The following is a 15,883-nucleotide window of genomic DNA, read 5'->3' on the forward strand; positions in this document are numbered from 1 at the left end:
TACAAAGAAACTGTCCTACCAAACCTTGGTAGCATTCCGAAATGGAACAGTGGCCGTCCACGAAAAGATCTGGCTTAAAACATCTACAACCTACACACCATCCCCCCCACCCCGCACCATGGCTATTAAATAATAACACGCATTTTGGACCCTTTTCCTTGGCAGGGGTGGAAAAATGGAGGCAGACGCATGTGGCGGCGGCCAGCTGTACATAATGGAGTCATCATTTACCAAATTATATTTTTCCAAACACCCCAATGGGTGGTAGCTCCTGTGTCTTAGACTTGTCAACATTTAAAAATGCAGTCTAAGATAGAGGAGCTGTCCTCATATTTCGAGCCTCTAAGAAGTTAAGTACATTAAGGAATCGGCACATTCTAAGAAGAGGCAATGGGTCTTGACTCCGGACGGACGCTCCTGTGCCTGCCTCCTGCGTGGTGCGGCTGCAGCGTCCCCATTAAGAATGTTGGACCACTTCCACAGCCCGGGAGTGGGCTCAGATCTGGCTGGTGACGGTGCTGTCCTTGGGGAAGGTATAGCTCAGGGGTGCCTCATAGAGGCTCCCCCCATCAGTGCTGAGGTCATCGTCGTCATCCATGTCGTCCCGCATTTTACTCGGGAACTTTTTAAGTCTGCGGAATTAACAGAGACATGGTTGTTGGACTGGGCGACAGGCGATAGGTGTGCTTCGCTGAGTGACTGGGGTACGGGCACGCGCACTGCACTGAGTGGCTGGGGTACGGGCACGCTCACTGCACTGGTCCGCCCCTTGAGCACCCTTCAGCACAGGGCCCTCATGTTTATAAAGTGGGCCGGGGAGGGATGGAACGGGATCCGTATTATTGATTTTTTTTTCCCTTTTGTCTCAGACTCCAGTGTGGCTTAACTCAGGGCTGTAACTGATCCTGTCTTTAAAATTTTGGTATTTTGTACATCATGGGCTGCTTGCAATAATTTGTCGTTTTTAAAATACGGCCTTAAAATATGTCTTGATGACTGAGGTTTTGGCATCCCCTTATGTTTTGTGCCCCAGCCAGCCTTGGGGTCCAGTGCCCAGTGAGAGACTCTTGTTTCACCAGATTCTCAATCAGCCGAAATCTTCTGTCCATTTATACCAAAACTGCCTGGCCAGACTGCTGAAGGCAAGCAGGCCAGCACAGCGCCCCCTTACGGCCAGCCGATAGGGACTCCTCAGCTCTCTGGATGAGCATGGACCTAATCTCACTGCTTGACACCAATACCTTGGCAGTGACCTAGCCCTCATCCTTAGGACCAGCAGGAGAACTTCAGAGAACAGTTCTGTCCTGAAACCAGACCAGGGCTAACCTATGACACACACCAAAACGTTACCTTATTTCTACCCAAGTCAGGTAAAATCAGGTGATAAAAGTGCTGGTCCAAGAAGTGCCCCTCTCAGATGCCATCAGCTAGTCTGAGCTGCTCAAAGTTTCAATAAGGACAATGCCTGTTTGCACAGCTGACATGGAGGTCACAGGTAAGGGCCTACTGAATATATGGGACCAGAGCCACCCTCATCTCTAGAATGGAATGATTTTAAAAGGTGTTATGGGAGGAAGCGTGGGCCCCCGTGGGGTCCCCGTACGAGCCCACCTTAGGTCCTTCTTCATGGAACTGAGCTGGCCCTGCAGCTGCTCATTCACATCCATCTGCTCCTCCAGCTCCCTCTGCAGCTTCTTTCTGGAACTTTCCAGTCTGTCGATTTCCTCCTCAGCCGCCTCCACCTGCCGCTTCATTGCTTTCAAGCGCAAGCTGAGCTGCGGTATGAGAGAGGGTGGGCTGAGTGCTGGCTGATGGGCCAGCTTGGCTGAGATGGAGAAGAGTCCCAGCCAGGAGACCCCAGTGGTTCACACACCGTGTCTTCACCTAACCATAATACAGGTACAGGGGGCAACCAGTCTCATGGGGAAATTAGAGCTCGGACTCTAAGGCAGACAGGCTACCATTTAAAAGCCAAGCTCAGGATTTAAATTTTACTGGCATCCCCTACCAAAGGAGGCCAGGAAACCCCCAAACCCAGCCCCATTCTATGATGGAATTGGGTGGCGTAGGAAGAATCATCAGCCCACCAAAACTCCGGGTGGGGCCTGTCCTCTGTCGTGCGTCTCCAGCCGGAGACAAATCTCAGCTGCAAATGGACTTGCAGCGGGCCCCTCACCTGGTCCTTCTGGTCAGTCAGTGACAGGTGCTCATCATCCACCTGCATCACCAGCTCCTTCACCTTCCGCTCCAGTCTTCGGTTGTTGAGCTGGAGGCTGGTCCGGTCCCTGGAGGCGCGGAGGAAACAGAACCAAGGCCCCTGTCTCTCCCAGCCTACAGGAGGATTAGGACCAGGCTAGGGAGGAGACAGAGCTCCAGCCAGGGGCACCCAGAGACTCAGGACCAGGGCGACAGACACAGGCAACTGAGCAAGACACATGGGGAAGCAGGGCTCCGAGAAGGAAGTGACTTGTCCAAGGTCAGGAAGCTGGTGGGGGACTGAGTTGGCCCTGGAACCTCCCTGAGTCCTTCCAGTCCTGAGCTGCCTTTTGTAAGGCAGAGGGTCTCTTCCAAACTATAAATACTGCTCCAACCCAGGCCCTAAAAGTTCTACTGAAAGCAGATAATGGAAAAGGGACACAGATTCACAAACACACACCTTTCTAGGCAGGGGACCATCTCTCTCTCTCTCTCTCTCTCTCTCTCTCTCACACACACACACACACATACACACACACCCACCCACCCCCCAAGGTGAAAGGCCATTAGTAAGAACCCAGGTTGGTCAACTTCCACCTAGTACTTGCTAACTGCAGAATTGCAGAAGCCCTGGTTGGTGTTCAGCGGTTAGTTTAAGCATCAGCTGCTAACAGAGAGGTCAGTGTTTTGAATGTTCCAGTGCTCTGGGGGAGAAAGGTATGGCAGGCTGCTTTCATAAATACTTCAGCTTTGGGAATCTTACGGGGTTCCGTAAGTTCTGTTGTGTCCTATAGGGTCACTGTGAGTTGGAGCCTATGTGACAGAACAGTAACAGGGTTGGTGTCTTATTGTTTTTGCAGAGAATCTCTGATCCTACAACTCTCCTACCACCTGTGGACAGACCTGCCTCATGTCTTACTTCTTTGTCTGAATACACGTGGCCACGAGGGTAGAGTTAGCCCCCTCACCTCTAAAGCACGATTCCATCAAGGGCAATGTTGTTGTTGTGTGCCATAGAGTCGGTTCCGACTCATAGCGACCCTGCATAGGGTTTCCTAGGCTGTAAATCTTTACGGGAGCAGAAAGCCTCATCTTTTTCCCACAGAACAGCTGGTAGTTTCCAACTGCTGACCTTGAGGTTGGCAGCCCGACTCGTAACCTCTATGCTACCAGAGCTCCTTATCAAGGGCAATACGTCAGCTCAAACGCAGTAGTTTTATGAGGCAGCCTGTAGACTTCAGAGCGGGCTTCAATTACACCAATATTCAACCAGACGACCCTGCTCAAGTCACTTCCTTTGATGGGTCTCTGCTTACCCATTTAGAAAATGATAATAGCAAGGTTGTACTTGGTCTCCCTTCCTCACAGGCTTTTGAGGCTCCAAAGTGATACTAAATGGAAAGCATTCTGTATCGTGATTAGGTCCCTGGATGGTACAAACTGTTACCACTGCCTGCCAGGGCCTCTGCAGCATAGATGGGCTGGGCTCACCTCTCCTCGCTCTCCAGACGGTCCTCCAGCTCCGCGATCCTGGCCTCCATCTGCACGACCAGCCCCTCTTTACTCGACCTGTAGGAGCCTTCCAGGTGGATAATCCGGCTCTTTAAGTCCTTGTTCTGGAATCAGACAGGGAGACCGTGAGGACCTGTGTCCTGGTCACACTCTCTCGGCACTGCAGGCCTGAGCATGGGGTGGGGTCAGGCGTTTGTTCAATGCTTCAGTAGGCTGCTTCCACACCTGGATGCATGGCCCCGGGGACTCTGGGGCATTCTGGGAGGTTTCCAGGGGAAGGCTTTGAACTCAGGTCCCAGAAGACTGAAGAAGACATTACATTCTATTTCCCTATAAGTTTGAATAAGTCCTTGATATGTCCAAAGACTCCAAATATACCCACTGGATGTCAGACAAACAGGCTTGCGTTGGTCCTTTTATACACCTACTGGGGGTGGGGGTGCTGGAGAAATAGGCTCCTTCACCATTCTAATTCAGTGAAGAATTTATAGGAATAAGATGTTTTTAAAAAAGTCAATTGAGCTTTCTTAGCAACTGGCATGTTGGATGTCATAACACTAGTTTCTTTGTCATTCTTTTTACATTAGAATTTATCCTAATTTAGGGGCTAGGAAACAACCTTGACAATTCTTCCGTTCCTCAGATGCCAAACTCCTAAGCCGATTTAATATTACTGGGAACTGCGTATCTAGAAGATAGAAGAAACACCTGTACCTGCCAGGTGAGTTACACCCAGTGCTCTTGGGACTAAATAAAGGTGGCAGCAACAAAGGGTTTTAGTATAAAACCACAGGATGGTCGGGGTGAGGAGCTTCAGGACTAGTTGCCCTTACCTGTCTCTCCAGGGAAATCTTGTCACATTCCAAGTCTTGCCTCACTGCTTTCTCCTGAAGTAATTCAATCCTCATCTGCTCGATCTACAACATAAACATAGCACGACCCTCAGAGGTCACATACTATTTGTGCTGAATTGAAATCCAACCACCGAGTCAATGTCTCTTCAAGGACAGGACTCATCTACAAGGCCTCTTGTATTATTTTCCCTTGGGTGTTGAATTGCTTCTTGGATATTCTTGGTTTCTTGGTGAGTGCAAAGATAATGATACAAATGAAAATAATAGTCATAGCTAACCCGCTTAGCACTCTTATGATCCATCCTATTATATTCCTGGACCAATAAACAACATCAAGATAAATGGAGAAAAGATTGAAGTTGTCAAAGACTTCCTTTTGCTCAGATCAACCATCAACACTCATGGAAGCAGCAGTCAAGAAAGCAAACAACGTATTGCATTAGGCAAATCTGCTGCATAAGCCCTCTTTAAAGTGTTGAAGAGCAAAGATGTCAGTTTGAGGACTGAGGTGGACCTTACTGAAGCCATGGTGTTTTCAATAACCTGATACACTTGTGACAGTTGGACAACTGGACAATGAATAAAGAAGATCACAGAAGAACTGATGCATTTGAGTTATGGTTTTGGAGGAGAACATTGAAAATGCCATGGACTGTCAGAAGAACAAACAAATCTGTGTTGGAAGAAGTACAGCCAGAGTGCTCCTTAGAAGCCAGATGACAAGACTTCATCTCTCATACTTTGGGTATGTTGTCAGGAGGGACCAGTCCCTAGAGAAGGACATCATGCTTGGTAAAATGGAGGGTCAACAAAAAAGAGGAAGACCTCCAATGAGATGGACTGGCACAGTGGCAGCAGTAATGGGCTCAAGTGTATCAATGACTGTGAGACTGGTACAGGACTGGACAATGTTTCGTTTTGTTGTACATAAGGTCACTATGAGTCCGTACTGACTCAACAGCACCTAACAACAAGAAGAACAATTATATTCCTAATAGGATAGATTATTCCTGGAGCTCATATAATATTACTGGGGTCCTGGTGTGGTGCTGTAAGATCAACACTGGACTGCTAACCACACGTTGGTGGTTCAAACCCACCAGCCACTCCTTGGAAACCCTATACAGTGTCACTTATGAGGCAGAACTGACTCAAAGGCACTTAACAACAATAATATGCTATTCCCAGAATAACCTATGAAATAAGGTAATATTTTTGCTGAGGACAATCAGGCTTGGTGAAGTTAATCAACTTGTAGTAAGACCATTATCTGAGTTTCCCAGGGCTGAGATTGTTCCCAAGACATGGGATTTTTGATGCCAAAACTGAGAAAGTCTCAAGAAAATCAGAATAAACTAGTCAACATAGCAAAGATCTACACAACTAGTATTCCCCAGAGTTGGGAACTGCTACACTACAAACTCAGACTTCAGAAAGGGTCTCCAATAAGTCTGCATGTCTCAGATGCAGCCAGGATTTTCCTTTCTTACACTGGAAACAGACAGCAGTAAAATAACCAGGAAGCTGCAGGAAATCTACACATCATCACAAGGGTGATGCACATGATCAATGCCCTCAGCTGCTACCTGAAAGGTTGCAGGTTAGAGTCCATCCAGAGGCTCTGTGGAAGAAACGCCTGGCAATTATCTGCCACTGAAAAATCAGCCACTGAGAACACTGCGTAATCTATGGAGGACAGTTCTACTCTACACATGGAGTCAGAATCAACTTGATAGCAACCGGATTGGACCCTTCTGTGTTAACAGAAAGTGAATCCCCACTGGATAGTTTTTCTCTTCTCCAGATGGAGCTGGTGAAAGGGGATGAGGGATGATGCTGATAATATTTATGATTCAGTTGTGAGGAATTGTTTGCAGGATTTATTGTGATTGTCATAACTGTACTTGTAGAAGATGTGTAAGTAACAGGAGAAAGAAGTTCACTTTTCATTTCAGCAACAGAGGATCCTAGGACCATCAAGAAGGAAGAGCATGCGTTGGAATGTGAGATCCTACTTAGAATTATAAAAGCAGTAACAGCAGAGAACGGGGCAGAGGCAATGGGACGAAGAGACAGAGCAGCGGCAGGCACTAGGCCCCTGAACTGAGTAAGATTGTGTGCCTGTGGGCAGGAGGCTAGCTTGCAGACTATGTCCTTACGGCACTTAGATGAATATATATTGCTTTGTGTGTGTACATCAAACCATTTCGCTTTGTTCATTTGTGAAATATAAGATGTAAAAGGGAAGGCACAGAGAGGAAGTAAGATAACTGTTGTTACAGGGAGGGGATTGTAATCCTTGAGAGGAAACAAAGCGTATAATTTGTTGAACGTAAAGCTGATGATCTTGTCTGTTAAGCTTCACTCAATTCACAATAAAAAGTTTTAAAAAAAAGAGAGAAAGAAAGGAAATGAGTCTAACAGAGTAGCATCAGGAAAGAATCCCACCACTTGCCTGTCAGCATCTCTTGTCCCCATTCACTGTAGGAGTATCAGAAACAGACCCCAGTCCTTGCTCCCACAACTTCTGCTGCTGTCCAGCAGAGGGCAGCAGGAAGAAGCCAAAAGAATTAGGAGCTCCAATCACTAAAATAAAATCACCCTTTCCTTCTTAAGGGTGAGACAGATATAAACTCTGAGGTTCAACAGGACTAAGAGGTTCAATACAAAGTCCCTGGAAACCAGGTGTCCCCCAATGACATGCTGAAGGTACCTGTTAGTGTGGCCTTGTTTGGAATCAGGGCTTTGATGATATTATCAGTTAACATGAGTTCTTACTGGAGTACGGCGGTCCCTAATCTGACTGGTGTTCTTACAGCAGAGACTTGAAAGATGCTGCCATAACCAAGGACCACCTGGACTGGGAAAGTCATGAAGGCTCTTCCCCTGGAGCCTCTGGAGAGAACATGGCTCTGCTCACACGTGGAATACAGATTTCTGGCTCCAGAACCGGGAGAGGATACACTTTTGTTGTTTGAAGCCATGCGGTTTGTGGCAATTTGTCATGGCCATCCTGTTGTTGTTGTTGTTAAGTGCCGTCGAGTCGGTTCCGACCCATAGCGACCCTGTACAGGGTTTCCAAGGGTGTAAATCTTTACGGGAGTAGAAAGCCTCATCTTTCTCCCGCGGAGCAGCTGGTAGTTTCGAACCGCTGACCTTAAGGTTCGCAGCCCGATTCATAACCACTACGCTACCATGGCCATCCTAGGGAACTAATAAGGAGAGTCTGGTGGCATTTGCGAGTCTCAACCCTCAACTTGAGTTTTTACCACTTGTACAAGCACCCCAGTTATTAAAACTTAAGCTCCCTCACTTCCTCCCAGGGAGTGTTTAGAGAGCATAAACAGAGACCCCAGGAATAAGAGGAAAAGCACGGCATCATTTCCCATTGTCCATGACCAAGGTATGTCCTGGGAGGAACAGCATAGCATGTGGCTGACCCAAAGTGAATGGCAGGGAGTGGTAAGGAAGTTGGAGGGATGGAAAGGACCAGGACACGAGAGACTCAGACCACAGGAGGAAACTAAGACAATTCCCATCTGTGTGGGGCAGCCTGGGCCATCAAAGACAATGCTTCTGCTATTGTGTTTCTCACCAGCCGCTCCTTGGAAACCCTATACAGGGTCACTATGGGCCGGAACTAACTCAATGGCACTTCACAACAACATTGTGTTTCTGGCTTGCTGGATTTTAAATCAGGTAAGTCCGGAATTTTACAGTAGAGAAAACTGAGGACCAGAGTAGTTATATTACGTAACTGGAGGAACTCAGGTTGAGCCCAAGTCACTGCCCACGTGGGCCAGCTAAGTGAAAAGACTTCCAACAAATGTAGGATTCAAATACAGCTATAAGGTCAAAACCCAGACCTGTGGACCAGTCTCCTTAGGGCATCCTTGTGTTTAGTAGAGAAAAAACCGCCAACAACGTACAGGATCAGCAGGCAGAGAACATAAAACACTGCCTGCGGCCACCGCTCCCATCACTTGGCCACAAAACTCTTGTTAATCACATGTTGCAAAGAGGGCACTGGGACAATTCCTGCAACTGGCTATGTGAACACAAAGTCCATGGGTAATGAATGCAGGCTCACAGCCCCGTTCCATACGTGGTTTCTGAGCTAGCAGCTGACACCGCATGTGTGGTGGTCACCGGAATGCTGGGCCATGGGACCAACGGACATGCCTGCTGGGGGAAATAGTTCTGTTCACATCTCAAGGGCAAAGGTCAGGGACTTCAAGTGGGACATGGTTAAACTTTGACTGAGACGGGAAGCAATTAAACAGACAAGCAGCAGTGGTCTGGGTTAACTTGTAGGTAGGTGACTGTGGCTACCTCACTTTTGGGATGTAGTCTCCTCATTTCTAAAATAAGGAAATGTGACTGAGACAGCCTCTGTGGGCCCCTGGAGCTAGCCTATGCAACAGTAAAAGCCTACTTTGTGGCATCTTCTATCTTCTGGGATACTGTGCGGAAGCCAGAGACTCTTACTTCAGACCTCAGGTAGACACACTATCTCTCCAGACCTGTAGGAGTGCCCCCACCCAAATGACTCACTGTATCAAGTTGAGAGTGAGTGTGTGTTTGTATGAGCTGAGGCTGGGTGGTCTTGACAGGATGGGCCGAGTGGGTTTTATTTGTTCACACTGTTACCAACTCTTTGTCAGGTACTGTGACCAAGCCTAGTGGGGACAAGGGAATAAGCCCTGTGCATGTGCTCAGTGTTGCTATGGTGACGAAGGACCATGTGCTGGGGCAGGGCCATGGGAATGGCTACCAATGGCAGGGTCAATGAAGACCTCCAGAAAAAGGAACAGTAAACTGAGATCTGAACATGAAGTCAGGGTTGGCAGAAGAACAGAGCAGGGTAGGAGATGACCATTCCAGATGGAGGGACCACCAAGAAGAAGGGTGGGGGTCCATCACCAGCGAGATGGAGATGTTACAGAGGTGTCTGTAAGACAAAGTCCCTGCACATATTAATAGGCCAAGAACATGAATACAGTATGTAAGTGTGACAAGAGGCCAGTCTCTCCACAGAGAAGACGGATGGAACCCAGGCCTCACCACTGAGGTCCGCATGTGGTGGAAAAACAGGTGTTCTTTGTCTGAGCCTGGGAGAGAGACTAATTCAAGGGCTTAGTGGGAGGCGGACTCCCATAGCTCAGAGAGAGAAGAAGAGAGGGAGGAAGGGAGGAAGGGAGAATGAGAAAGGAGAAGATTTTCTCAAAAGTAAGAGCATAAGGAAGAACTGGAGGCTCCAACAGAAAGACATTTCATTGCAGTGAGATGTGACTGAAAAACACCAACAGAAAAATACAAACCAGCAGCACATCAGCAGGGGTCTTACCACAGATGTACGGCATCTGCCTTTCGTGGGTCTGAGGAAGGAGAAGGGAAATACCAAGAAACAAGAGGCCCCCTCATGCCAGGCACTGAGCAATATGAATGTCAATGTCTGACCCGATTAACTCTTTGAGGCAGATGTTATCACTGATTTGTCCAGGTGAGAAGAAACAAGCCTCAAGTCAGAGTTGGTTGGAAGCAGCTTTGGGGTATCTAATTGAAAATCATAATCTCCTTTTGCCCTCTCACTTTCTCTTAGCTAATTTTCTCACTGAAGGACCAATCCTACCAAGAGGGAGATGTTCCGGCAGGGACTTAGGAACTCAAAGGAAAGACTTGTCTATGGGAATGAGGCATTGGAAGCACTGGGGTGCATCCAAGGACTGCCAAGTGGTTGCAAAACACTGGGACCAAGTTCAGCACAACTTCAAAGAGCCCCCACTGGCCGAACTCTTACTCCCTTGGTGCGACTGGTTGGAAATCCAGGGTCCACCAAGGACTGGGCCTCCCTATGCAGAGGGCCACTCAGCAAGGCTGAATCCCTGAGCGTCTCCATTGGCTTCAGAGTTCCCTAAGAGCCCTAGGCAAGTGGTGACTCTTCAAATATACACAGCCAGTAATTATTTGTACCACACCAAATCCTCTCAAAAGATGGTTATGAAAACAGAAATGCACAATGAATGAAATGGATAGGGCGGGTAAAGAAGTGACTATCTAATCACAAAGTTTAACTGTCCCTGTGACCAGGCAGCAATTTTTCCTTCAGCCTTTTAGAAACCAAGACAAAAGGCAAACAAGGTGGACTTCCTACTTCTGATGTGACAGAAATGAAAAATCTACCCTCACCTAAGTACAACAGAGCGAAACACTGGTCCTTTGCTATCCTTGTTAAATGTTGCTGTGTTTGAGTCCACTGTTGCTGCCACCTTGTCAATCCATCTTGTTTGGGAGTCTTATTCTGTTTTGTTCTTCTTTGTTCTTGTTCTAAAATAAATCTACCAAGTCGAGTCTTAGACAAGGAACGCTACGTGCCCAATGGATGTGTTTCCAAGAAGGATGGTTACTAGGAGTCCTCCTCCATTTCTGGCAGGAATGGTCCAGTACCTGTGAAAAAGTTTAGTGGTGCCTCAAAAAGTTAAACATGGCACTGCTACACTTGGATGACCCAGTAATTCCAACCCTACATATATGTCCAGAAGATAGGAATGCAAACAAAAACCTATACAGCAATGTTCATTGCAGCACTTTTACAACAGCAAAAAGGTAGAAACAACTGACATATCCAACAATAGATGAGTAAATAAAATGTTGCACATACACACAATGGACTATCACTTAGCCATAAAGAGAAACCAGGGACTGATGCATGCCATAGCATCAATGCCACTTGAAAACATCACGCTGAAATAAATCAGTTGCAAATAACAAATCTTGTATGGTCTCATATGAAATAAGCAAATATATCACTTTTGTTTTTAGGCACCAACCACTGAGTTGGTTCCAACTATAGCAACCCAAGGAGTCCTGGTGTGGCACTGTGGGCTAGTGCGTCAGACTGCAATCATTTGAACTGCAAAGGGAGTGGTTCAAGCTCAGCAGCTGCTCCTTAGAAACCCTACACAGGGTCACTATGGGTCGGAATCGACTCGATGGCACTTACCACCACCAACAACATAGCAACCTAATATACAATGAAACACTGCCTGGTCTTGTGTGCCATCTCACAGTCATTACTTTGGGCCCATTCTTGCAGCCACTACGTCAATCCACCTCACTAAGGACGTTTCCTTCTCCAGGGACTGCTCCTTCCTGATAACATGTCCCAAATATAAGATGAAATCTCACCCTCCTCCCATCTAAGAACATTCTTGCTGTACTTTTCCTAAGACATATGTGTTTGCTTTTCTGGCAGACCATGGTATATTCAATATTATTTGCCAACACCACAATTAAAACACATGAACTATATTGTTGTTAAGTGTCATTGAATTGGTTCCTTCTCATAGCAACCCTGTATAGGGTTTGCAAGGAGTGGCTGGTGAGTTTAAACCACTGACCTTACCCTACAGTGCCACACCTGGACTCCAATATATACAAGCCAAAAACTAACCAGGTGTGGAAGAGAGGGGAGTTTTTGCTTAGGGGACAGTGAGTTCCTATTCATGTTGGTGAATGGTGCGGGAAAGTACAGGTAGAATGGTTACACAATTTAAAGAATCTACTGAATCGTACACAGAGAAATGCTGTATGTTTTGCTGTGTACATTTTCACCACAATAAAATTTAAAACATTGATAAAACCAATGAAGAAAAGGATTAAATTCAGAAATATTCTCTGTATTGCTGTTTTTAGCTGTGTTCCTCAAAATTGATCCCTAGGACTGGACATAATGACTTTGGAATATTTCTACTAAGATTCTTCTTACCCAGAGTCCACTGGCATGACTTGGTCAACTTTCTTCATTGGACAAGGGCAGTAGGGAAGTCAACCAGAGGTTGAGAAAACATCTTTCTATAAGCTTAGTGTTTAGCATGCTGTCTACACACTCCCCACTCCCCACGTCCCCATGTTATACTAAATAGAACAAAAGCTTTCCAGTCAAATTAAAAACAGAACAAGAACGGAAGGCAATAGTTCATCACAGCTGGATTTAAAGAATGCTAGACCTGGAGCATTTTGATCGGAAATAACAGTGCTGGGTTTCAGTGGGCTTTTTGTCAGAAGCATCCGTGGTCTGGGCCAGTGCTTGGGATCAGCAGCAGCTGCCATTAATGAAAAGGCAGAGGTATTTCTGATTGCTAATAACAATATTTAACCCCATCACCTGTGTTTACCACTGGTTTCTAAAGGGGTTGGTAAGCTTACACTGCTGGCTGGTACTGAAAATGATTCTCAATCACAAGAAAGGGAAATTCTTTTTAACCAATTGTACACATTGGGTTTTTGAGCAGCAGATAAAATAAGAGGCAATTTTGAAACTAGGATTATTTTCATTTAAAAAAAGAAGAAGAAAGCTCGCTTTGATCCTCTCTCGCTAACTGCAAAGGAGGCTTATTTCCAGTCCCCCAGAGATGGGTTGTACCCCCTGGTGCTGACTGAGGAGCAGGTGTGAGCTGGCCACTGGGGAGAAGTTTCCGGAAAGTGACTGGAGGAGCCGGCAACTTTATCCACTGGGATTTATCCTGCAGTTGCTAAAGCAACAAGGCAGCCTTGCTTAGCCCCTGGAAAGTCTGTGAAACCACCCAAAGCTCTCTAGTTGGTCTTTTTCTTCCTTCCTGCCAGCTGTTTGGGCTGAATGAATCATCTTTCCACTGGGCTGGCCCATCTTGGCTGCCACAAGAGAATGCCTCTCTCCTCCTAAGCCCAGCTCTACTGTTAACTGTTTGTAGGACAAAGACCGTGAGCCCAATTATCAGCCTGCTGGACACCCTGAAAATGCATCAAGCTGGACTGCTCACCATTCAACTCCTGGACTCAGGAGGAGAGTCAGGAGAGAATCAGTTGACTTTAAAAGCTCACTCCTATTAAGAGATACCATGACGTTATTTTTGATTTGGGAACAGAGGTGCAAGTGCCATCTCGGGGATCTTTAAGACTCTCCCGTAGTCTAATGCAGGGGTGATGGGGATGGGTGGGAGAAGGCTAGAGTCAAATCACGGTTCCCCTCTCCTCCAGGCCCCATCAAACAAGGATCTACAACAGAGGTTGGAGGTGAAGACAATGAGAAGATGAACTCAAGGTTCTGAAAGGATGCCCAGCACAAAGGGAGGTCACAGTAAGGATGTAATTGTCACAATGGAAATAGGATCTTTGGAGGAAGGGTGGAAAAAGGATTTCTCTGGATTTAAATAGACCAAAAGGCAATACGAGGGGGATTCAAAAAATGTGCGGAAAAATTCCACTACCTTTCAATTCCAATACTTTTCTGAAGTCCCCTCGTATCCACTATTTAATGGATTTTTCCTTTCCTTCAATTTGTTAAGTTAAACCTTTCTGTATAAGGTGAAATTATATTTGGGTGGGGAAAGAATACTTACGACATAACTGTTTTATCCAAGACACCATTTACTCAAACCCAAATCCATCCCTTCTCTCATGTATTAGCCATATCTGAAAACAAAATGCTAACTTCCAAAAAGCTGCAAAACTTTCCTCCCAATTAGGAGACTGAATCCATCACTCTGAATAACGACATCCTTGGCACACGTGGAAAAGAAATGTCAGAAAGGTTATTGCTGTTAAGTGCTGTCAAGTCGGTTCCAATTCATAGCAACCCTGAACAGTGTTTCCAAGGAGCAGCTGGTGGATATGAAACACCGGCCTTGTAGTTAGCAGTACAGTGCTTATCCTACAGTGCCACACCAGGACTCACAAAGGCTGAGAGCTTACACATACATAGTAAGGCAGGCATGTATTGAACGTCAAATGTAAGTACAAGAAAGGGAAAGAAAAGTCTGGTATATGGAAAGGATGAAATATTTGATCGCAGCGACGGCCTTTCCTGTCCTCCAGTCCTTCCCGTCTCGTCCTTACTACATCCTCCTGCCGCATCGATCTATCATTGTGCACGCATCACTGTTCTGCTCAATAATCTTCTATGGCTCTCTACTGCCTTTTGATAGCATCATCCATTCAAGATTTTCAATCTCTCTCTCCAAACTTGTCTGCTATTATTCCTTTATGGAAACCAGAAATCTGATCAAGCCACACTAATCCTTCATTGCGCCTCGAAATGCTATATACACTCAGACTTGCCAAGTCTTGCTCATTTATTCTATTTAGAATTCCATTACGACTCCTAATTTTCCTAGTTCTTACTTTTCCTTCAAAGATGGCTCTAGGCCCACCCTTCTTTAAGAACTCTTCCACCGTCACCCTTGATATGAGAGCCTTTCCCTCATTAGCTGCCTAATTCCTTCACTTGGCATTTTGTGTGCGTATGTCTTGCTTTTTATCATCAGTAATACATTCTTTTTTAGGCATGACCTAGCTCCTCTAACAAACCGTAGCACCTCACAGGGACCATTTTGCTATACACATGGTGGTGGTAGTGCTGTGAAGTGTGGAGCGTAGGTTCTGACTCCTAGCAACCCTGTATATAAGGTTTCTAAGGAGCAGCTGGTGGATTTAAACTGACAGTCCAGTGCTTATGCTGCTGTACCACACCAGGACTCCATGCATATAGCAACCATTTGTTATGTTTACAAGCATTGGTGGATGAAACACTGCCTTGGAAGTCTAGACACCTAAGGCCAGCTCTGCAATGAACTGGACGCATGTCTCTGGCCAATGCCCAGTGGCAGTGACTCTGGGACCTTATATCTTTCCATTTTATAAGAAATCTGTGAAGAGGAACTCTATGAGGTCCTTTCCAGGCCTGAGAGCCTGTCATTCATTAATATTGTTAGGTTTGTCACGCGCTAATATTGCTAGAAAACCATTTTTCCCATCTGCTTGTTCCCTCTGCCCCTGACTTTTTAAATTAAGCCAGATCACTAAGACTAGGGGTGACAAAAAGGGAGATATTTGGGGGAAGCAAAGATTCAGAGTGAGACTTCAGAGTTTAAGTGCTGTAAATTTGTGTCATTTGTTTTTTGTTTTTGTTTTTTTCTATTTAAAAAGAACAAAATCCAGGGGGGTGGGGGACTACAAAGGCAAGAAGTGACTGGCTTACAAGCTTTCAAGAGGGAACCTAGACCCAGAGGGCCTAGAGGAAGGTAGAATCTCCAGTGAGTAGTATTCAATCTGACTAGGCGGGGCTGATGCAACGAAATGCAGACGGGTCTCTTGTGATACAACTGTGAATAATTGTTATCAGGACTGACTGTGAGGGTTGGAAATGTAAAGGTGGACGTTATATAGCAAGGAGGGGAGTGACTGACTTTTCAGTCTAGGAGCGGAGGTCCCTAGGACCATCAAGGGAGAAGAGTGGAGAGCGGGACCCTACCCAGAGAAGCAGTGATGCCTGAAATGGAGCC

General features: G+C 46.2%; 1 protein-coding gene across 1 annotated transcript in view; it reads right to left on the bottom strand.

Moving 5' to 3' along the window:
* Positions 1-423: 423 nt before the first annotated feature.
* Positions 424-15,883, bottom strand: part of CGNL1 (cingulin-like 1) — a 155,220-nt gene continuing 139,760 nt past the window's right edge. Inside the window, exons 14-18 of the mRNA XM_006831609.1 lie at positions 4,542-4,625; positions 3,688-3,812; positions 2,177-2,285; positions 1,612-1,775; positions 424-632 (exon numbers count right to left, since the gene is read on the bottom strand). Of these exons, the coding sequence (XP_006831672.1) occupies positions 497-632; positions 1,612-1,775; positions 2,177-2,285; positions 3,688-3,812; positions 4,542-4,625 (618 nt within the window). The 3' untranslated portion in view covers positions 424-496. The remainder of the gene's footprint in view (positions 633-1,611; positions 1,776-2,176; positions 2,286-3,687; positions 3,813-4,541; positions 4,626-15,883) is intronic.

This window comes from Chrysochloris asiatica, unplaced genomic scaffold (assembly GCF_000296735.1).
Source record: "Chrysochloris asiatica unplaced genomic scaffold, ChrAsi1.0 scaffold00004, whole genome shotgun sequence".
NCBI lineage: Eukaryota > Metazoa > Chordata > Mammalia > Afrosoricida > Chrysochloridae > Chrysochloris > Chrysochloris asiatica.